The 24,439-nt window shown below is 38.2% G+C and overlaps 1 protein-coding gene, 1 non-coding gene and 1 pseudogene across 42 annotated transcripts in view; all 3 read right to left on the bottom strand.

Moving 5' to 3' along the window:
- Positions 1-24,439, bottom strand: part of RIMS2 (regulating synaptic membrane exocytosis 2) — a 729,498-nt gene that overhangs the window by 576,044 nt on the left and 129,015 nt on the right. For 28 of the 41 annotated variants that reach the window (XM_063816523.1, XM_063816526.1, XM_054657433.2 and 25 more), the window contains 2 exons: positions 18,030-18,062; positions 17,557-17,643 (listed from right to left, as the gene is read on the bottom strand). The exons of 11 other annotated variants lie outside the window; for them this stretch is intronic. In XM_063816523.1, the coding sequence (XP_063672593.1) occupies positions 17,557-17,643; positions 18,030-18,062 (120 nt within the window). Of the gene's footprint in view, positions 1-17,552; positions 17,644-18,029; positions 18,063-24,439 lie in introns of those variants that run through there. 2 more of the 41 variants (XM_063816528.1, XM_063816533.1) reach the window with 2 other exon arrangements.
- On the bottom strand, positions 4,816-4,915 carry LOC112204318 (small nucleolar RNA U13). The gene has a single exon (XR_002937885.1). It is a non-coding gene; the product is annotated as a small nucleolar RNA U13 (small nucleolar RNA).
- On the bottom strand, positions 9,826-11,152 carry LOC134810690 (RISC-loading complex subunit TARBP2-like; annotated as a pseudogene).

Raw genomic sequence — 24,439 nt, 5'->3', positions numbered from 1 at the left:
TCTAGCCATGTTTAAAAAGGGCCAAGGTACAGCTTGGGCTATGGCTGCAGAGGGTGCAAGCCCAAAGCCTTGGCAGCTTCCACCTGGTGTTGAGCCTGAGGGTGTACAGAAGTCAAGAATTGAGGTTTGGGAACCTTTGTCTAGATTTCAGAGGATGTATGGAGACACCTAGATGTCCAGGCAGAAGTTTGCTGCAGGGGCAGGGCCCTCATAAAGAACCTCTACTATGGCAGTGCAGAAGGGAAATGTGGGGTTGGAGCTCCCACACAGAGTCCACACTGGGGCACTGCCTAGTGGAGCTGTGAGAAGAGGGCCACCATCCTCCAGACCCCAGAATGGTAGATCCACTGACAGCTTGCACTGTGCACCTGGAAAAGCCACAGGCACTCAGTGCCAGCCCATGAAAGCAGCCGGAAGGGGGTCTGTACCCTGCAAAGCCACAGGGCAGAGTTGTCCAAGACTATGAGAACCTACCTCTTGCATCAGTGTGACCTGGATGTGAGCCACATGGAGTCAACAGAAATCATTTTGGAGCTTTAAGATTTGACTGTCCCACTGGATTTCAGACTTGCATGGGGCCTGTAGCCCCTTTGTTTTGGCCAATTTCTCCCATTGGGAATGGTTGTATTTATCCAATGCCTATACTCCCATTGTATCTAGGAAGCAACTAACTTACTTTTGATTTTACAGGCTCATAGGTGGAAGGGACTTGCCTTGTCTCAAATGAGATTTTGGACTGTGGACTTCTGAGTTAATGGTGAAATGAGTTAAGACTTTGAGGGACTGTTGGGAAGGCATAATTGGTTTTGACATATGAGGACATGAGATTTGAAAGTGGCCAGGGATGAAGTGATATGGTACAGCTATGTCCCCACCCAAATCTCATCTTGAATTGTAGCTCCCATAATTCCCACATGTTTTGGGAAGAACCCAGGGTGAGACAACTGAATCATGGGGGCAGTTTTCCCTATACAGTTCTCTTGGTAATGAATAAGTCTCACGAGACCTGATGGTTTTATAAGGGGAAACACTTTTGCATGGCTCTCATTCTCTCTTTGCCTGCCACCATGTAAGATGTGCCTTTTGCCTCCCACCATGATTGTGAGGCCTCCCCAGCCACATCAAACTATGAGTCCATTAAACCTCTTTCCTTTATAAATTACCCAGTCTTGGGTATATCTTTATCGGCAGCGTGAAAACAGACTAATAAACTATGATAATCCATCTAGAAAACAATGCTACACACTTAATTTGGAGAAACAAAATTGGTATTTAAGAGAATATAAATCCAATGTTAAATGTAGACTCACAGAGAGAGGCTGGACAGTCACCTGTAATTCCTAAGTCCTTAAACCTCCATTATTAAAAGCTCTAGCTGGGCATTGTGGCTTCTACCCATAATCCCAGCTTCTCAGGAGGCTTAGGTGGGAGAATTGCTTGAGCCCGGGAGTTCAAGGCTACACTGAGCTACAACTGTGCCACCACACTCCAGCCTAGGTGACAGAGCAAGACTCCATCTCTAAATAAATAAATAAATAAATAAATCGTCTATACTCCATGACTCACCATGGAGGAGATAAAATGATTCAAATAGAATACACACATGCATGCACACACTCACACACACACACACACACACACTTACAAACTGGTGTGGTGACTCTTCTAAATTACAAAAATGACTTGTGACAAATATACTTCAGGTATATTTCTGCTACCTGATTGGCCATTTGAACATAGAAAGATTTCATTCCATTGTTGTTTTCAATGCATATATTCTGGTTATACAGAAGCTTTCTCATACAAGAAGGTTAATCCTATAACAGTAGCTAAAAGGTTATCAGAAAATGTATTTCCCTCATGGGACATTCCTGGAAAAATCTCTAGTGATAAAGGTACTTGTTTCACTGGACAAGTAAAATAAATAAGGTATTACAAATACAGTAACATTAAGCAAAACTAATTGAATCAACTAGGTTGCCTTGGTCAAAGATATTGCAGATTGATAACAATCAGATCTAGTTCCAGAGGAAAATATAAGTTGATCCCTTATGAAATAGTCACTGGAAGGCCTATGCTCCTAATAATAGAACCTCATGTATCTTCCACTCCTAAACTCTAATATGACTAAATTCTACCAGGCTTTAATGTATTATGCCAAAGTGTATTTTCACCAGGTTAAAGAAAGTTTGTCATGGTCCCCCAACAGAGGACAATCAAACCCAGGTGATCTAAAACTCAGAGATTTGGTCTTCTGGAAACATCAAGGAAAGACTGCCCCTGCCACCCACACTGCAACAAAACTGTGGGACTGTGAACCTTAAGCTTGTAATCTCACAACTCAGAAGATCCCCTACAGACTCTTGGAACTCTACACCCATTGGAGACCTTAAGGTAAAGCTAACCACAGAAGTTTCTCCCTAGAAGCAGATGACATCCCAGATTCAGACAGCTTTCCCAAGAACACAGATCAAGACTTCTCTGCTATCATGAAACTCTTACTTCTCAATTTTTTCCTTGCCTATACCTCTATGAGCAATACCACTGGAAAAGGGGTTTGTGTGCACTCATGAAGTATACTTTTATTTGTGGGGGATTTTGCAGCCAACCTTATTTATGGACAACCTATGCTTTGATACATGAAAGATGAAAAACAACGTTTTCAAGAAATTTTAATATCTTTGTTGCTTCATAATCTGTCAGAGACAGAACAGTGGTCCACTCCTCTTAACCTACGTCATCAGTTCAAGAGAAAACTGCCAGAAGGCCTTCATTATTCCAGATGGGCGGTCTCTTTCTACACAGTTTGGAGTAAATGAGGCAATGATTAAAAATTTATTCCTTATAACAGGTTCTACAGCAGATTCTACTGCAAAGACTATGGGTGCACAAAAAGCTTCTTTAAATTCTCTTGCTGAAGTTATGCTACATCCAATAAAATTATAACTTACTGCTGAACAGAGAAGTATCTGTGAAGTTACTGACACTTCTTGTTGCACATGACACATACATTATGTATTATAGAGATTCTGTTGTAGGGGATTAACAAATAGGTTGCTTGGTTGAAACAAACAGATGCTTTATCTAGCTTATTCTTTGGTCTTTGATTTTAGCTGATTTGGTTCATGAGGATCCCAGCTAAGGCATACTCCAAACTCTTGGTATTATCCTCCTGACAGTCATAATAGTCATCTCCCTGGTGCACTGTATTCTCTCAAAAGTTTTAAATGTTTGCATACAGTCATCTATAGAATGTCAAATGGTTTCTCTTCAACTGGAACAGCAAAAACTCAAAGAAATGCATGATTATGAGAACACCATAACCTATGAACGACACACTGTGACTGGAAACCCTAAATGATGGTAACTAAGAGTAGTGCTAATGCCCTAAGCTTTGCTCACACTCTCACCTACGTAAAAACCTGACCAAAAGGATGAGTTAAACAAAATTATGGGAGGTCATTGTTTTGGACTGAGCTCATACACTAGGCCTTAACAGACCAGACCAGATCAAATCAAGATGGAGTCACTCATGCTAAATGCGACATAATCAAATTGAAACTTTAAAGAAGCAGATAGCCCCCCAAAAAAGACTAGAAATGTTTTTCTCTCTTGAAAACGGGACATTCCAGCATAATAAGGAAGTCTCCTCTAGGCTACCTTTTACAAAAAAGTAAGTTAAAGTTCTGTTTACAAGGACTTACAAAACCCACTGTTCTGCTATTTTCTAGTGAGATTTGAGACCAAGTAAATACATTTATCATGGCAAAAGAATGATGTCAACGCATAAAGTTTTGGTCAACCTCTCAGGTTGACCAAATGAAGGGAATTGTTAAATTAGGCTTAGCCTAAAACTGCCCTCATTATAAGTTTGGCCTAAAGGTTTCTCTGTACATAGTGAATTGTAATCTAACTAGATGTATAAACAGACTGCAACTTACTCTTGTACCAATCACTGAGTTTCAGGCAATAACAGGTGACCAACTGTTCAACTGTAGCAAATGCTGAACTGCAACACATCCAGCTATTCCTGTACCTCATTTTCATTTTCTGTACATCATTTTCCTTTTTCTGTCCATAAATCCTCTCTGACCATGTGGCAGTGCCAAAGTCTCTCTGAACCTATTCTGGTTCAGGGGATTCCTGATTCAGGAATCATTCTTTCCTCAATTAAACTCTGTTAAATTTAATTTGTCTAAAGTTTTTCTTCTAACAAGTCAACTGAAATATGTACTAAATAAGTATTAATATATAAGAAAAATGTTACTGGAGCATAAGGAAAAGAGGCATTAGTTGTGAATGGTGTTGATAAAACTTCAAAAGAAGAAAAATATTTTTTAGTTTTTTAAGCATTTGGGCCATGAAAGACATGCAAAATTGTGATAGGCATAAAATGAAGAATAAATTTCAGGCTTACATTTTTTCACATGCAAAGTATGAAAGCAAATGGAAAATTCAGGAAGTTGAAAGTATTCTCATTTGGAATAAGGTATGCATGGGGGGAAAACAGGGAGGAAAATACAATAGAAGAAGCTGGAAAGTCAGCGTGAGGTAGAATACTAAGAATTATTTCCCATATTATCTAATATCCAATTAAGATTGTAACATCACAAGTTATAGAAATCAGTAAGACAATGTTGAGAAAGATTACAAACCTATCTTGAATAGGTCAGATATTTGATTAATTCTTTTTAGACTCACAGCATATCTCAAAACCATTTCTGAACTACTGAGTAAAAAAGACTTGATGCCAGAAGTCACATGAAGTTCTTTATCAATGTTAATCCTTTATCTTTCACACATTTCTTTTTTTAACATCAGATGTGTAATGTGCAAACATCATACCAAGGTTTGAGGGAGGAACATCTCAAATGAGCGTTAAACACCCAATCACACTTATGAACTATGAAAGAATCTCTAATACACATTTTTTCATTATACTTTAAGTTCTAGGGTACATATGCACAACTTGCAGGTTTGTTACACAGATATACATGTGCCATGTTGGTTTGTTGCACCCATCAACTTGTCATTTACTTTAGGTATTTCTCCTAATTCTATCCCTCCCCCAGGCTCCCATGCCCAGACAGGCCCTGGTATGTGATGTTCCCCACCCTGTGTCCATGTGTTCTCATTGTTCAACTCCCACCTATGAGTGAAAACATGCGATGTTTGGTTTTCTGTCCCTGTGATAGTTTGCTTAGAATGATGGTTTCCAGCTGCATCCATGTCCCTGCAAAGGACATGAACTCATCCTTTTTTATGGCTGCATAGTATTCCATGGTGTATATGTGCCACATTTTCTTAATCCAGTCTATCAGTGATGGACATTTGGGTGGTTCCAAGTCTTTGCTATTGTGAATAGTGCCACAATAAACATACATGTGCATGTGTCTTTATAATAGCATGATTTATAATCCTTTGGGCTTATACCCAGTAATAGGATTGCTGGGTCAAATGGTATTTCTAGTTCTAGATGCTTGAGAAATTGTCACACTGTCTTCCACAATGGTTGAACGAATTTACACTCCCACCGACGGTGTAAAAGTGTTCCTATTTCTCCACATCCTCTCCAGCATCTGTTGTTTCCTGACTTTTTAATGATTGCCATTCTAACTGGCATGAGATGGTATTTCACTGTGGTTTTGATTTGCTTTTCCCTAATGACCAGTGATGATGAGCTTTTTTTCATGTTTGTTGGCCAGATAAATGTCTTCTGGCCAACAGAAGACTTCTGGCCAACAAAAGAACAGACACTTTTGAGAAGTGTCTGTTCATATCCTTCATCCACTTTTTGATGTGGTTGTTGTTTTTTTTCTTGTAAATCTGTTTAAGTTCTCTGTAGATTCTGGATATTAGCCCTTTGTCAGATGGGTAGATTGCAAAGGTTTTCTCCCATTCTGTACTGCCTGTTCACTCTGATGATAGTTTCTTTTGCTGTGCAGAAGCTCTTTAGTATAATTAGATCCCATTTGTCTATTTTGGCTTTTGTTGCCATTGCTTTCGGTGTTTTAGTCATGAAGTCTTTGACCATGCCTATGTCCTGAATGGTATTGCCTAGGTTTTCTTCTAGGGTTTTTATGGTATTAGGTCTTACATTGAAGTCTTTAATCCATCTTGAATTAATTTTTTATACTGTGTAAGGAAAGGATCCAGTTTCAGCTTTCTACATATGGCTAGCCAGTTTTCCCAGCACCATTGATTAAATAGGGAATCCTTTCCCCATTGTTTTTGTCAGCTTTGTCAAAGATCAGATGGTTGTAGATGTATGGTGTTATTTCTGAGGCCTCTCTTTGGTTCCATTGGTCTACATATCTGTTTTGGTACCAGTACCATGCTGTTTTGGTTACTGTAGCCTTGTAGTATACTTTGAAGTCAGGTAGTGTGATGCCTCCAGCTTTGCTCTCTTTGCTTAGGACTGTCTTGGCTATGCGGGCTCTTTTTTGGTTCCATATGAACTTTAAAGTAGTTTTTTTCCAATTCTGTGAAGAAAGTCAGTGGTAGCTTGATGGGGATACCATTGAATCTATAAATTACCTTGGGCAGTATGGCCATTTTCACAATATTGACTCTTCCTATCCATGAGCATGGAATATTCTTCCATTTGTTTGTGTCCTCTTTTATTTCGTTGAGCAGTGGTTTGTAGTTCTCCTTGAAGAGGTCCCTCACATCACTTGTAAGTTAGATTCCTAGGTATTTTATTCTATTTGTAGTAATTGTGAATGGGAGATCACTCATGATTTGGCTGTTTGTCTATTATTGGTGTATAGGAATGCTTGTGATTTTTGCACATTGATTTTGTATCCTGAGACTTTGCTAAATTTGCTTATCAGCTTAAGGAGATTTGGGGCTGACACGATGGGGTTTTCTAAATATATAATCATGTCATCTGCAAACAGAGACAATTTGACTTCCTCTTTTCCTAACTGAATACCCTTTATTTCTATTGTAACACACCTCCTTAATACAAATGGCTTTGTTTCTCTGTTTTATAATGCCACCATAACTAAAACTGTATTGAAAAGGCAATTAAATTAAGAGAGTCTTTTCCTCCAGAAAAAAAAAATTTTTTTTTTTTTGAGACAGAATCTCACAGTCTGTCACCCAGGCTAGGGTGCAGTGGTGTAATCTCAGCTCACTGCAATCTCTGCCTCCCAGATTCAAGCAATTCTCCTGCCTCAGCCCCCTGAGTAGCTGGATTACAGGTACGTGCCATTATGCCCAGCTAATTTTGTGTATTTTTAGTAGACACAGGGTTTCACCATGTTAGCCAGGCTAGTCTCGAACTCCTGACCTAATGATTCGCCTGCCTGGGCCTCCCAAAGTGCTAGGATTACAGGCATGAGCAACTGTGCCTGGCCTGCTCCAGAAAAATTTATGTAGTCGCTAGATACAGAATCTTCAGAGCTGACATTATTATTCTGTTCACAAAACAAAATAATATTGATATTAGAGACTGACATTAAAAATATGTAAAAATTACACTTGTAGCTTGTTATTGACACTAGAGAATGACTATATTTATAAGACTACAGATGATAGATAGATAGATAGATAGATAGATAGATAGATAGATAGATGATAGACTCTTCTGACACCAAAGGGCAAAGGTGTTTCATTTCTTCTCTGAAATTTGCTTCTTGAAGAAAAGTATCAACTCAATTCTGAAATAAAAATATGGTGATAAATAGAAGAATAATTTGAGTTCATTGTAAATATTCCACCTGTAACTGCTTTCTGCTTGACCAAAAAAAGTACTTCTTTGAAAAAGACATTGGAGAGTAAAAACACTTTTATCCACTGTTGCCTGGGTATAAGAACATGTGTTTTTCACACAAAACATAAAAAGAAAAAACTCTGATAACAATATTTACATTTTTTACAATTTGTGTAAATTTAATTGCACTTAATCTCAAATGATGTCGTTAACTGTAAACTTCCTACTACTATATGATGCACAGTGATATGATCTGATTTGTATTTTAGAAGAGATCACCACCATAAGAGGCACATAGCTTACACAAAAACATCTTCTGTCTATATGAAGCTTGTCTAACCTGGGACCCATGGGCCACATGAGGCCCAGGACAGCCTTGAATACAGCCCAAGAAAAATTTGTAAACTTTCTTAAAGTATTATAAGATTTTTGGAAACTTTTTTTAGCTCATCAGCTATCATTAGTGTTACTGTATTTTATGTGTGGCCGAAGACAATTAATTCTTCTTCCAATGTAGCCCAGGGAAGCCAAAAGATTGGACACCCCAGGTCTATATCATTCTCAATATCATTCTCTGTATCTTTCTCAATCTTCAGAAAAAGTAGAAATAACAAGTGAAATTTCAAAATTGTATTTTAGAACAAATCATATCATATCACTCCTTTTCTCCCTTTCTAGGCCAGATGCAAAGGCACCAAAACATCAAATGGTAAGGCATGCTCAAAAAACAGCATCTAGGCTAGATGCAGTGGCTCACGCCTGTAATCCTAGCACTTTGGGAGACCGAGCGGGCAGATTGCCTGAGCTCAGAAGTTTGAAACCAGCCTGGGAAACACGGTGAAACCCCATCTCTACTAAAAATACAAAAAAATCAGCCAGGGGTGGCGGCGTGTGCCTGTAATCCCAGCTACTCGGGAGGCTGAGGCAGGATAATTGATTGAACCCGGGAGGCAGAAGTTGCAGTGAGCCAAGATCACGCCACTGCACTCCAGCCTGGGTGACAGAGCGAGACTCTGTCTTAAAAAAAAAAAAAAAAAAAAAAAAAAAAACAGCATTTATAGTATTACCAAATAACTAAATGGGAAATTAGGGAAATTAGAGAGCAACTAGCTTTAATATTTTAAAGTATTTTGAAGTAGCTGAAGTACTTTACTTTCACAAATAACTCCAAAATTCTCCTCCAAAGTCATAGGAAAAAAAATAATGACATCAGAATGTATACAGCAGCACTATTCATAATAGGCAAAAATTAGAAACAAACTCAAACGCATATCAATAGTAAAACTGATCAATAAAATGTGGTATATTCAGATACTGAAGTACAGACAGCACTGAGAATGAATGAAATACAACTGCATGCAATTATATAGCTGAATCTCACAGACATTATATTGAGCAAAACAATACAGAACCAATAGAATACATTGCATGATTCTTTCTGTAAACTCTAAATAAAAATAGGCCAAAATAATGGTGCTGGACAGAAAATAGTGGTGCTAGGCAAAAGGATAAAAGTTACCCTTGGAGATGGGAAATAGTTCTCCCTGAAAGGGAGCATGAGGAAATCCTGCATGGCTGTTAATGTTCTGCTTCTTGATCTCAGTGCTACTTTCTATACTTTCAATCTGTGCACTTTTCATTTTTTATATTACTTATAAGTTTTACTTAAGTTTTATATTACTTAGCAATAAGTACTTTGCTGCTTTTATCAATTTTTCTAAATATCCTTTTCTGAGCAACCTATCATTTGTCATTTTAAAAGTTTATTTACTTATCCCTGCCTTGAGCCACACAGCATTTAATATGATTCTAAGGTATGAGAAAGATTCTGGCAATTTTACATTATTCAGATTAAAGATTATCTATGTTAGACCTGGAAACACATCTATGTCCAGGAACTGCCTTTACCATTTCACAACTCCGTATCAGCTTTGTTTTTTTGTTTTTGTTTTTGTTTTTATCCACGAAGCAGCATGTTTATTCCGGGCCCTAGTATACAGCCCGCTGATTTCATTCCCACTCATCATTACCAATAAAATGAGGACAGATTCTGGGCTGGCTGAGGCCCTGAGGTCCTTGGCTCCTTGCCCTGTGCCTTCTCAGCCTCGAGGCAGACAGTCTGTGTCAGAGGTAGAGATGGCACCTATAGAAGGTACCAGAGCTGAGCAGATACGTGAGCACAGAGGCAGGAATAGCAGGAACCAAAGGGTGCACATCCATGAGTCCAGCTAGCGCTTCACTTGCTGCCCGCCATGATCTTGTGGTACTGCAGGGCACGGCAAGCAGCCTCACCATGGGCTGCCTCCCTGGTGGTTGCAGAGCCATGATATGCAGTGGCCAGCTGGAAGGACAGTTCCACCAGACACTGGCAGAGTCTACTCAGGCTCAGCTCCTCAACATCCAGGTAACTGACGTGGAAGACCTGCTTTTCAGAGAGCTCACTGAGGACACGGCAGCAGGCAGGGCCCAGGGCACCTATGGAGCCCAGGGAGCAATTGCAGAAGGACAGGATCTTCTCTCCCATGAATTTGGTAGAAAATCTCAGGTGCAGCCTGGGCCCCGGTTCTGAAGACCATCCAGGCGGGAGCCCACATCAATGGAGAAGTAGTCATCATCAGGCTCTGCCTCATTGCCATCCCAGGCATCCACAGACACCGTGTGCACTCTAAGCAGCATTTTGGTCACTGCATTACAACTTGTTGATTTTTTGGAAGTGCCACTGCCAATCTCAATGAAACGCTCCACTCGTCAGGTCAATTCTTCGTGTTGATCTGGCCTGGACTCCTAGGTCACTGTGTGCTCTGGCAACCACCAGCCTTTCTGCACCACCAGTTTCTGAAGAGCACCAACAGGGATGCACTCCGACTGCTGAAGGGAGGAGCGGGGGCTGCTTTTCCATGGGGGTGCTCCTGGTTAGGAAAACAGATGAAACTGGGGTAGCAGCTGCTGAAGCAGTAAAAACTGGAAAGTCCTCAGGCAGTGAAGAGTCTAGGGGAGAAAAAGAACTGCTGTCCTCCGGGGCCGGCTCCAACATGCTCTCCACTTTGAGGTGTCTGAGGGCCACCTCAGCTGCCTTGTGCTTGACTACCTTCTTCCTGGGGCCCTGAGCAGTGCAGCTGGTGTTGCCAACAGTGACCCAGAAGGTGAAATTAGGCTGGTGGGCCCTCGGCTTTGAGAAGGTAGTAGACAGGTGTTCTTCCCTATTCTGGTACCATACTTCTGCAGAAGGCTGATTGGGGTCTTGCCCGGGTTGGTGGCCAGCATTTTCTCTACACTAGGCAGCCCGCAGCCCGTGGTAGTGCCAGAGTCTTGCTCCTCTTCACTCATTCCCTCCTCTGTCCCCACAGGCACCACTGTGACTGCCTCCATATCAACTTCTTTGACCAGTCAAGCACCATAAGAAGCACACAGCTTACAAAAACAATCTTTTGTCTATATCATTCTTAATCTTCAGAAAAAGTAGAACAAGTGAACTTTAAAAATTAAAATTAAATATCCTCAAGGACTCTTCGATTTCTATCAGCATTAGCCTTCAAAACAAAAAGATAAACATTTTTGGGGACCCATCTGCTCTCTCCTTGTGAATGAATAATGGACTGCCCCACATATTTTTAAATTTCACCTTTGATCCTATATTCTGCTATTGCAAGCTAACATGAGTAGACACAGCAAAGAAATCATGTGATACACTCAGTCTTGTCATCAACAGGTAAAAGCAGTCTTTCCAAAACATCCTTCTAAGCAACTCTCTATGACCTGAGATCTGCACATTTAGTACTCTGGAGGAGACAAGGGAGAAAAACTGTCCTGGACACTTAATGAAAAGAGTGTGGTAAGTCATGCTAATAATTAGCACTTCCGTTAAAAGCTCCAAAACGTTGACCCTTGAATTCATGTTTCACAACTAAAAAGATACACACCATTTTCCCTGGGCTTGAAAATCTTCTCCACTGGGAGTCCTTAAACAGGAGTCTTACGAAGCTTCCAGAAGCAGATGATCTTTGGAAAAAAACAGCTAATGACTCCTGGATCAAGCAAATGACAAACCAAAGTATACAGCTTCCACCCAAGAACAGAAGATTGTAATTCTTCTGGTATCTCTGCTCCTGCTTTCTAAAACAATTTTGTTTACTTGTAATCTTATTTATTATTGTGCTTTGGCATCCCTAGTGATCAACTAAAGGCTTCTCAGAATATGTGTATACATTCACACACGGCCAGTGTTATCACGTTCTTTATCTTCATTAGTCTTTCATTACCACCTAAGAGAAGGCAAAAATCTCCCTGTTATCTCACTGACAAAACTTAATATTAGGTTGGTGCAAGGTAATTGCAGTTTTGGCATTGAAAGTAATTTACTTTTGCACCAACCTAATAGCTGTTATTTAAAACACTACAAATAGCAAATTTCCTTCCAGAGGACACTTGTATATTTGAATTTTCTTCACGTTATAACCTAACCTTCAGTCTTGTAAAAATTAGACCTTGATCCTAGTCATTATAGCAGTTACAGTAGAAGCAACTACGGTATTGGAGTTGTGAACAAATGTGAACCTGAAAGAGTTAATCCTTCAAGGTGGAACTCAAGTGGCTAACTGGGTCTAGATTTTAAATACAGCCAAGCTGCCATTTGCTAACTAGAGGTCATCACATACTCTGAGTTTCCAGAAAACCCACACCTCTATTGAACTTTGTGCTCACCTAAACCAAGTAATCAGGGCTCAGCTATACCAACCAATCAGAACCCAGCTGTATCAACCAGTCAGAACTGAGCTGTGTTAACCAATGAGAATGAAGCAAGTTTGAATCCTTCATTTTCATAAAGAAACTGGATTAAAAACATGGGCAGGAACGTTTGCTATAAAATCAGATCCTCCCTTTGCTTTCTGGAATGCACCTTCCTCTATCATTGAAAACTATGTCTACCCCATTTGCAAACAAAGTCTCTTTCCTCAAAATTCCTTTCCAGAAAAATTTTGTTGACAGAGCAATCCTTGCTACAGTAACTATTCTTTTGGGAAATCTTTATCTTTTGGCATCCTAAAATTTCTGTCTCATTGCAGTAAATAAGAATCAAATGTAAACTAACTGTAGGTGTTACTAGAACTCATTATATAGAGGATAGTGCCTTGTGAGAAGTTTTAGGCAATAATCTGTGAGCAAAAGTGACCTATGACACTTCTGTCTTACATAATTAAGAATAAGTGTGAGTTCTCCATTATCTCTCTTCCACTGGTGTAGCAACCCTGGAAGCTATGTGTTCCAGATGGCTTACAAGAGAGCAGCAGCCTAAATCTCTGAATTGCCACTTGGAAGAGAAACCTACTCCTATGAATAGGTTTTGGTCTTTAGTGAACCTGTGCTCTTGGGCTGTGACTCTGAAAGTGATTCTCAGCTTCTTGTCCCCCTTAGGTGAGGCGGAAAATCTAAAGACTGGAGTTATTTTCCTTTTCTCATATTGATTCAGCTCTGGTAAAGTTGTTTCTCTTGAGGGAAGGTGGGGAACAGAAAGTTCTGGGAGTATGTCAAAATGGTTACTCCTCCCCTGGGCTATTTCAGAATGGTTACTTTCCCCTCCCCCAGCTGGAGGCATGAGGGGACTTTTCTCTGATCTTCACTTTCAGAGCTTGATGGTACTCCCAGAAGTAAAACCTTAAAATTGTGGGGGCTTCCCTAAGGCTAGGACCGCAAGAAGTTTTAACTTTTAAGTTAGTCCACATTCAGCTTCCAGCAGTTCATCAATTATAGTTTAAGTTTTCCTAACAGAATCTGGTTTCTTCACCCAGTAAACTTACTCTTTGTATTTGCCTCTCTCTCCACTACTCATGGCTTGATTTGCCCTGTGACCTCAATTTTCTGATGGATTTAAGAAAAGTTGTTGGTTTTCAGTTCAGCATTTTTCTTGTTATGAGAATAGCAGTGACATCTTTCATGCTCTTTCACATATCAAAAATCAAACCAGAAGTCCCCACAGAACTGTTTTTAATTACTTATCAGCTTGTCTGTTTTTCCCACTTAACCATGAACTATTTGAGAGTAGGAACCACAGTCTTTTTATCTCAGGACCCAGGATAAGTATAAGGATTTTTCAGAGCTTAACCAATCTTTGTGTCTGCTCTTTATCACACACTCTCTCTCTAGGTTATTTTATGCATTTTTCTAGCTTTATGTGCCATACTAACCACTCTCAAAAATATATCTCTGGCCAGTCCATCTCTCTCCTTTAATGCTGGATAATTATAAGCATCTTAAATTTTAAAAGTTCAAAATGTAAGTTTTAGTTTATACCTCCAACCTGTTAATCTTCTCCTCTTCTTGATCATATTTAATAACATCATGACCCAATTAGTTCTTTCAACTAGAAACCCAGGAGTCATCTTTGGTTCTTTTCCCTTCTTCAACAACTTCTAAATCTTCTCCTCTGACAAATCATATCATTTCAATCTTCAAATATATTCTCAATTTACTTCTCTCCATCTTCACTGTATTCACTGTAATCAGTGTGGTCCAGGTTATCACTATCACTAGCAAAGTCCTCAAAAAAGGCCTCTTCCATTGCTCTCTCCATTTCTATTCTCACTCATGCTACTTATAGAGCAGTCAATATGTTCTTTATACATAAAGTAAATCATGTCACTCCCACGTTTAAATCTCTTCAATATCTTCCCTGTATACTGAGACTCAGATTCAAACTCCTTATCATTCTCTGTAAAACCACTGCCCTATCTGAGTCCTACCTCTGGAACCTCATCTCCTGCCACACTCCCTCTCATCTACTATACTACACCCATGTTGGTCTTCTTTGTGTCCCTTGCTACTTAAAGACTCTCACATATCATGTTCCCTATGCTTAAAACACTCTTCGCTTTAACATTTTGTTTCTATTAAAAGACCTCACAACCAAAGAGGATTACTATATTAGGTGGTTATCTAATTCCAATAATTCAAATTTTAGATTTCTCTAGTATTTCAAAAGTACATGTATTAATCATAGCAAAACATAAATAAAACTAAAATATAAAATTCAAAGTAAAGTAATCCAATTGATTAGTTTAATGTATTTGCATTGGAAACTTTTTAAATTACCTTTACCATTTTGCTATGTATTGCAGATACAAAGTTAAAATGACAGTTGCATTATAAGGCATTTATCAGTTTTCCTAGTATTTCCATCTTTAATTATCCAGAGGCTTGTTTTATACTTTACATAAAACCTATGTTATGTGATATTCTCTTTGCAGAAAACTTTCCCTCATTTTAATGCTGATGCAAAAAATAGCAAAAGAAAAGAGAAAGTAATATTAAAATTATTTAATTTATATATTAAGCAGTTTCTACAAAGGGTGAATTAACTGGCAACTAAAACAAATGGCTCATTCAATTTTCTATGCCTCAAATCTCATGAAAAGTCAAAGTTGAATATACAGTAGTCTACTTATATCTATAATTTCACATCAATTGCCAAAATCAAAATTAGTAAATCTTCCTATTATGCTAAAGAATATGAAATGAACAAACCTCAAAAATACAGACCTCAAGAAGCCTACATCATCACTACATTTTTCAACAACCGCAAAATGGAATTTATACAAATGGATTAAAATGAACTACTGTTTAGGAAACATAATAGATTTTTAATACTAGCTATCTGGTAGAATATTTCGTTATTCTACTATGAAAGTATTTGCACAAAATATGAAAAACTTACTTTTTAACATTTAAAACTTAAAATGAATACCTGGAATTCAGCTTCCAAAAATAATTTTATGGATGAATAATAGAAAGTAAGCAGATAGGAAGTTATCCCACTCACATAGTATTCATATTGAGAAAGAAATAAGATAACCCAGAAAGAAGAAGCCTTATAAATCCGAATAGAGAGTAAGTGAATTAAAGGGCATTCAGAAGTAACCCTCGTCTGTGGTTCAGAAAGATAAAAGGAAGGCTTCTAGAAAATTACATACCAAAAATCTTCAATGTAACAAGAATGTAAGATGAAGAATGTAGCTATTAAGAGAATCTATTGATTCTGAATTTTTAAAACTACATAAATCACAGAGCAAGAATGAATTAGTTGTCAAAGAAGTCTTAACTGAAATAATACCAATTAATCAAGAATTAATTTTTAAATCATCTAAAAGTGCTAATTTTTTCTACCATTTTCCTATACAAAAATCAAAGCAGATTGGATTATATTTATTATTAAAGTGATTTCTTTTGTGTTTATGCCAATCAAATGTCACTTTGTTACAATAATCTAAATATCATTTTTTAAAAGTTACTCACAAAATATGTCATTTTATTTGATGGCCATGGTAATTAATACATAATATGGCACAGTCTTGATTATTTTCAAAACCTCACACACAAGATACATTAACTGAAGTCATTTAAAACCAAGACAAAATTATATCTAATTATATTTTGTTATTGGTTTCTCCATTTTATTTTAAGCTTCAGTGCCATAGTGAAAAAGCAAAACAATGACATTGTGTGGCATTTTAATATAATGCTTGCTAGTTAGAAAAGCAATTGTTAAATTTAATTTTACTCCTTATGTCATAAAATTCCTGTATCATAAAAGGATAAAATATGAAAAATCAATTGTGAAGAAATATTTATTGAGTTCCTACTATGTATTAGGCATTTTGCTAAATGCCAAGAATAAAACAGTAGGCAAGACAAATACTGGCCCTACTTCAACGACCTTAAGTACAGGAGAAGTTCCAATTTGAGAACTACATATTAACTATTAGGAAGAGTACACATCATACTTTTACTTCAGTTGAAATGAAGACCCTGACAAAATATAACATAAAATGTATGCAAAGTAGCATAAAATGCATGAGGAGATTATCCTCATCAATAGCAACAAGACATAAAAGATGTTTATCTTTTACTCTGCATTAAAGGCAAAATATGAATGTTTTTCTGAGTGTTTCATCATACTCATCATTCTCATTCTCTCCTGGAGTCCATGTCACTTGTCAACTTGTCCATTCCTACAACCAAACCAGCTTCTCCAAAGTCATAATTCAAAAGGAAGCACAGAGGCTAAGTGGTTGGAGCACATCTGAATATTATGACAACTGTCAGGAGAATACTGGAATTTAAATATATGCAGTCTCTCTCACATCCTCAGCTACCTCAACTTCACAACATAAATAATATTGCTTGCACAAAATTAAAATGCTACAGAAGTGAACAACTTTTTAAACAGTGTTTTTTAATCTAATAACAAAAAAATGAAGTCAATACTTCTTTAATGTTTCAGGTCAGTGTGAGAATATATTGCCACATTTCCCAAATTATGTTTCATAACCTAATGAAATGTTTAGTAAAAACAGGATTCAGTGGTCAAACAAATGTATTAAACAGTGTATGTTCTAATACCCTTGGAGCATATTTGGGTTCTCAGAATAATTATAATAAAGAAACTTGCTTAACCTTTTTTAAAACAACCTTTCCAAAACTATTTGACCAAAGATTGAATTTGGGGGTTAATATCTTTTAATGTCCTCTAGAACAATTTTTGAAAGAAACACACTCTAGTTATATATTGCATTGTTGGAAAAGGATGTTTTACTGAATAAGTATGGCTTACATTATTTATACTAAAATATAGCAGGGTGGGGGGAATTACCTCTTCTTTTTTACTACCCTATTAATCATCCTTGCCTTCTTTATAGATTTTCATTAAGGGTAACAGTATCAAACCCTAACCGAACAATTTTCCTTTCTGAGGGCATACTATTCCAAGGACAGTATTTTAACACATACTTTTCAGTATGTTATACTATCAGAGATAATATTTAGTCTATATAGATCAGCTTACTTACGTCTGGGGCTCCTTTTCATTTTGTTGTTTTTGCTGGGGCTGAAGAACGTTATTTACCAGTTCAGTGATTCCACTAAAGGGAAACCACCTGTTTAAATAAGCAAATAATGTGACTGAATAACCAAATGAATAACAACGTAGGTTAACGTTTTCTTATCCATAATAAAAATACACAGGCACAAAAGCTACAGCCAATGGTAATGTGAGCTCCAATTATCATCCAGGCAGTCAAAATGTAGGGAAATTAAATTTGAACACTTAACTAGTCCACAAGCAGGCAGCAAAAAACTACATCCAGTCACTATGTGGGTGACGTAAGAAGCTGCAAGCAGCTCTCTTACAAGCCAGAGAGTCAGAAAGCAGAAGACACACTAGCTGCAGCCTATCCAGTATTAGTGTAAGCTAATACCAGAAAGCAGTATGTGGCAAAAGTACAGAAGTCAAGCCTACTACACTCTTAATACATTTACTTACTGTGTCAGTTGTGGTTTGTGTTCTTCTTTGACCCTAAAAAGATAAGTTTGCACAACTGAGTGCACTGTACTATGAAGAGATTTCTATTTACAAATTTGTGTTCATATAAAATGGACACCAAAAATAAGAATTTTATATAGAAAGACTTAGTGCTTTGCCATATATTGAAATTATACATTTCAATCAATTTTACACAAAAAAGAGAAAATGAATCATTTGTCCTTAACAGAAAACTAATATTAAAATTCTACCTCTGTTTTAAAGCAATGATTTGGTCCTGAAGTTTTCTGAATATTTTTATTGATATTGAAGATTTTTAAATAATTATTTTAACATACTATATTAAACACAATCACATTTAGTTAAGTGCAAATAGATTTCCTTTTTTTAATTTTTCCTTAATATTGAAGTAAAGGCATAAGTATTTTAAATTAAACATAGAGTTTTACGAATGTATTTTTAAAAGCCTTACAAATGAATTTCTTTATGCCTAAAGGAACAGAGAAAGAAATGGGAGGTGGGGGAGGGCAGGTATCCAAACTCTCTTAAAATAGCTATTAAAATAACTAGGTATATTAAATTAGAAATATTCATAAGTTAATTATGCAAACAACTATTCCAGACTGAAAATGAATTTAAATAAATAGTATAGAAATAACTATAATAATCAAGTCAGTGCTTCACTTCTAGTTCTGCTGAGTTCAATAAAGTCTTATCTAAAATAGCATATAGAAAAAACTACTTTCTAATTCTCTGAGATGAGAAGATATTTTTATATTACAAAAATCTAAAAATTCACAGTCAGAAACTGATTTAGAAGTAGACAGTTGTGGAAAGCTAAGACAGCCAATTGAAAGCAGCTGCATTCCACAGCACTCAAGGAGAGGAATGAAAGGAGCAAGTCAGTTCAGCACCTTCAACTGAAATATCTGAGTTCTCACGTTGAAACTGACTAAGCAAACAACTTGACCCTCAGAGAACAAAGAGAAGCAGGGTAGGGCGATAGCCCACCTGGGAGCAGCACGGAGCAAAGGGAAGCTGTCAGTGATTGTGTGACCTGCCCAGGAAACCACGCTTCTCCCACAGATCCTTGCAACCCATGGATCAGGAGATATCCTCGTGAACCCACATCACCAGGGTCCTGGGTCCAATACACTGAGCTATGTGAGGTTTCGGCAGGGCGGCTGCTTAGACACACACAGAGACCCAGGAGTTTTGCATACTCTGGCCCCGGAATCTGCATCAAGGCAGGAGATTCATCTGTGAATACCCCTAGGAAGGGGACTGAGTCCAGGGAGCAAAGTGGCATCATTCTGTGGGCCCCACTTACATGGTGCCTCACAAGTTGGAACCCACTGGCTTGGAATTCCAGCCAGCTGGTAGTAGCAGGCTGGAGTCTGCCTGAGTCAGGACTGAGTTCCCAGGGGGATGGGTGACCACCATCTCTGTGGTTCAGTAGACTCAGTCATTTCAGCCTGCCAACTTTGAAGAATACAGGCAGTTTGGATGAGGAGGAGTCCCCCACAGAGCAGCATAGCTGCCTTGACAGATCATGTCCAGACTGCCTCTTTAAGTGGAACCCAATTCATTCATCCTCACTTGGCAAGACCTCCCTGTGAGGGCTTCACCCACTCCAGCAAGGATTCTCCGGACAGAGCTTTGATCTTTCTCAGGGATGAAGCTCCCAGGGGTTCTCTATCTCTGCAGTTCAGTAGACTCAGCCATTCCAGCTTTGGAGAATACAAACAGTCCAGACAAAGAAGAGACCCCTGAATGCAGCACACCTGCTCTACCAAAGGGCCACCTGATGGCTTCTTTAGGCAGATCCCTGATCCTGTTCCTCCTGACTGGGTGAGACCTCCCAGCAGGAGTCTCCAGTCACCTCCTACAGGCATATTTGGGCCAGCAACAGGTCAGTGCCCCACTGAAAAAAAGCTTCCAGAAAAAGGGGAAGGCTGCCATCTTTGCTGGTTCACAGCTTTCACTGGTGATAACTCTGGGAAGGAGAAAAACGAAGGCAACTAGGGTCTGAAGGGGACCCCTGCAAACCACAGCAGCCCCACAAAACAGTGCCATAACTATTAAAAGAAAAACAAACAGAAAACAACAACAACGTCAATAAAAAAGACCCCATAAAAACCCAATCAAAGGTCACCAACCCCAAAGACCAAAGGTAGGTAAGCCCATAAAGGTAAGAAAGAATCAACACAAAAACGCTAAAAACTCAAAAAGCCAGAACAGCTCTTCTCCTTCAAATGACCACAACACCTGTCCAGTAAGGGCACAAACTGGGCTGAGGCTGAGATGGCTGAAGTGACAAAAGTAGGCTTCAGAAGGTGGGTAATAACAAACTTTGCTGAGATAAAGGAGCATGTGGTAACCCAATGCAAAGAAGCTAAGACTCACGATAAAACAATACAGGAGCTGATAGCCAGAATAGCCAGTTTAGAGAGGAATACAACCAACCTGATGGAGCTGAAAAACACAACATGAGAACTATAGACCAAGCAGAGAAAAGAATCTCAGAGCTTGAAGACTGTCTTTCTGACGTAAGACAGGCATACAAGAACAGAAAGAAAAAAAAAAAGAATGAAAAGGCATGAACAAAACCTCCAAAAAATATAAAATTATTTAAAAAGACAGAACCTAAGACTCATTAGGGTACCTGAAAGAGATGGGGAGAATGGAACCAAGTTGCAAAACATACTTAAGTATATCATCCAGGAGAACTTCCCCAACAGAGAAAGACAGGCCAACATTCAAATCCAGGAAATACAGAGAACCCCAGTAAGATACTCCATTAGAAGATCAACCCCAAGACACATAATAATCAGATTCTGAAATATACAAATGAAAGAAAAAAATGTTAAAGGCAGTCAGATAGAAAGGCCAGGTCACCTACAAAATGCAGCCCATCAGACTAACAGGGGACCTCTCAGCAAAAACTCTAAAAGCCAGAAGAGATTAGGGGCCAATATTCAACGTTCTTAAAGAAAAGAAATTCCAACCCAGAACTGCATATTCGCCCAAACTAAACATCATAAGTGAAGGAGAAAAAGGATCCTTTTCAGACAATCAAATGCTTAGGGAATTTCCACCACCATGCCTGCCTTGCAAGAGCTCCTGAACAAAGCACTAAATATGGAAAGGAAAAACAATTACTACCCACTACAAAAACACACTGAAGTACACAGATCAGTGACATTATGAAGCAACCACATAAACAAGTATGCGAAATAACCAGCTAGCATCATGATGACAGAATCAAATTCACAAATAACAATACTAACCTTAAATATAAATGGGCTAAATGCCCCAATTAAAAGACACAAAATTGCAAGCTGGATAAAAAGCCAAGACCCACTGGTATGCTGTCTTCAAGAGACCCACCTCACATGCAAAGACACACATAGGCTCAAAATAAAAGGATGGAGGAAAATTTACCAAACAAATTTAAAACAGAAAACACAGGGGTTGCAATTCCAGTATTTCTGACAAAACAGACTTTAAACCAACAAAGATCAAAAAAGACAATGAAAGTTATTATGGAATGATAAAGGGTTCAATTCAACAAGAAGAGCTAATTCTCCTAAATATATATGCACCTAATACAGGAGCACTCAGATTCATAAAGCAAGTTCTTAGAGACAAAACGACTTAAAATTCCCAAACAATAATAGTGGGAGACTTTAACACCCCACTGTCAATATGAGACAGATCATCGAGACAGAAAACTACCAAGGATATTCAGGACCTGAACTCAGCTCTGAATCAAATGGACCTGATAGATACCTACAGAACTCCACCAAGGAAAGAACAGAATATACATTCTTCTCATCACCACATGGCACTTAATTTTATCTAACTAAAATTTTATTGACTAAAATTTATCACATAATCTGAAGTGAAATACTCCTCAGCAAATATAAAAGAACTGAAATAATAACAAACATTCTCTCAGACTACAGCACAATCAAATTAGAACTCAAGATTAAGAAAATCACTGAAGAACACACAACTACATTGAAATTGAACAACCTGCTCCAGAATGACTCCTGTGTAAATAATGAAATTAAGGGAAAAATAAGAAAGTTCTTTGAAACTAATGAGAACAAAGAGACAATGTACCCAAAGCTCTGGGACGCAGCTAAAGCAGTGTTAGGAGGGAAATTTATAGCATTAAATGCCCACATCAAAAAGCTAGAAAGATCTCAACAACCTAACATCACACCTAAAACAACTGGCAAACCAAGAGCAAGCCCCACAGCTAACAGAAGACAAGAAGTAACCAAGATCAAAACTGAACTGAAGGTGATACAAAAATTTAAAAAAAAAAAATTCAAAAAAAAATCAATGAAACCAGCAGCTGGTTTTTGGAAAAAAAATTAATATAATATACCACTAGGTAAGACTAATAAAAAAGAAAAGAAAGAAGAATCAAATAAACACAATCAGAAATAAGAAGGATATCACCACTGACCCCACAGAAATATAAACGACCATCAGAGAATACTATAAACACGTCTATGCACATAAACTAGAAAATATATAAGAAACAAATAATGTCTGGACACATACACCTACCCAAGGCTGAATCAGGAAGAAACTGAATCTGTTAATAGGCCAATAATAAGTTCTGAAATTCAGGCAGTAATAGATAGCCTACCAACCCAAAAAAGCCCAGGACGAGATGGATTCACAACTGAATTCTACCAGAGGTACAAATAAAAGCTGGTACCATTCTACTGAAACTATTCCAAAAAATTGAAAAGGAGGGTCTCCCCTCTAACTCATTCTATGAGGCCAACATCATACTGATACCAAAACCTGGCACAGATACAACAACATAAAAAACCTCAGGCCAATGTCCTTGATGAACATCGATGCAAAAATATCACATTGATACCAAAACCTGGCACAGATACAACAACAACAAAAAACTTCAGGCAATGTCCTTGATGAACACTGATGCAAAAACTGTCAAACATAAATGCAATATACTGGCAAACCGAATCCAGCAGCACATAAAAAAGCATATCCACCATGATAAAGTAGGTTTCATTCCCACAATAAAAGGTTGGTTCAATGTACAAAAATAAATAAATGTAACTCTTCACATAAACAGGACTGAAGACAAAAAATGCATAATTTGTCTCATTAGATGCAGAACAGGCCTTCAATAAAATTCAAAATCCCTTCATGTTAAAAATTCTCAACTAGGTATGGAAAAAACATACCTCAAAATAATAAGAGCCATACATGAAAAAGCCATAGCCAGTATCATACTGAATGGGCAAAAGCTGGAAACATTCTTCTTGAAAATGAGCACAAGACAAGGATGCTTTCTCCTACCACTTCTACTCAACATAGTATTGGAAGTTCTGGCCAGGGCAGTCAGGCAAGAGAAAAAAATAAATGCTATTCAAATAGGAAGAGAGGAAGTCAAATTATCTCTGTTTGCGGATGACATGATCCTATATCTAGAAAACCCCATTGTCTCAGCCCAAGATCATGTCCTTTGCAGGGACATGGATAAAGCTGAAAGGCATTATCCTCAGCAAACTAACACAGGAAGAGAAAACTAAATACCATATGTTCTCACTTATAAGTTGGAGCTGAATGATGAGGACACATGGACACATGGGGGAAACAACAAACACTGAGGCCTGTCGGAGCTGGGTGCGGAGAGAGGTAGAACATCAGGAGGAACAGCTAACGGATGCTGGGCTTAATACATAGGTTGTGGGATGATGTGTGCAGCAAAACACCATGGCACACATTTGCCTATGTAACAAACCTGAACATCTGGCACATGTACCCCTGAACTTAAAATAAAAGTTGAAGAAAAAAAAGGAGACAGTTAATTCATGATGCATATGATACGAAAAATTAGGTACACCTAACTAAAAAAAAACTTCTACCTCACGTGGCACACATTTAGTGAGTCATTCTTGGGATTAATTCTCAGGCCTCTGAGCCCAAGTTAAGCCATCATATCCCCTGTGGCCTGCTCATACACATCCAGATGGCCAGTTCCTGCCTTAACTGATGACATTCCACCACAAAAGAAGTGAAAATGGCCTGTTCCTGCCTTAACTGATGACATTATCTTGTGAAATTCCTTCTCCCGGCTCATCCTGGCTCAAAAGCTCCCCTGCTGAGCACTTTGTGACCCCCCACAACTGCCCACCAGAGAACAACCCCCCTTTGACTGTTAATTTTCCTTTACCTACCCAAATCTTATAAAACGGCCCCACCCGTATCTCCCTTCACTGACTCTCTTTTCAGACTCAGCCCACCTGCATCCAGGTGAAATAAACAGCTTTATTGCTCACAGAAAGCCTGTTTGGTGGTCTCTTCACATGGACGTGTATGAAATTAATATTATTCATTTTTTTAATATTCCTTTA

Source organism: Pan troglodytes, chromosome 7, assembly GCF_028858775.2.
Source record: "Pan troglodytes isolate AG18354 chromosome 7, NHGRI_mPanTro3-v2.0_pri, whole genome shotgun sequence".
Classification (NCBI taxonomy): domain Eukaryota; kingdom Metazoa; phylum Chordata; class Mammalia; order Primates; family Hominidae; genus Pan; species Pan troglodytes.
Note: the sequence above shows the minus strand (reverse complement) of the source record. Positions and strands in the feature narration are given on the sequence as shown.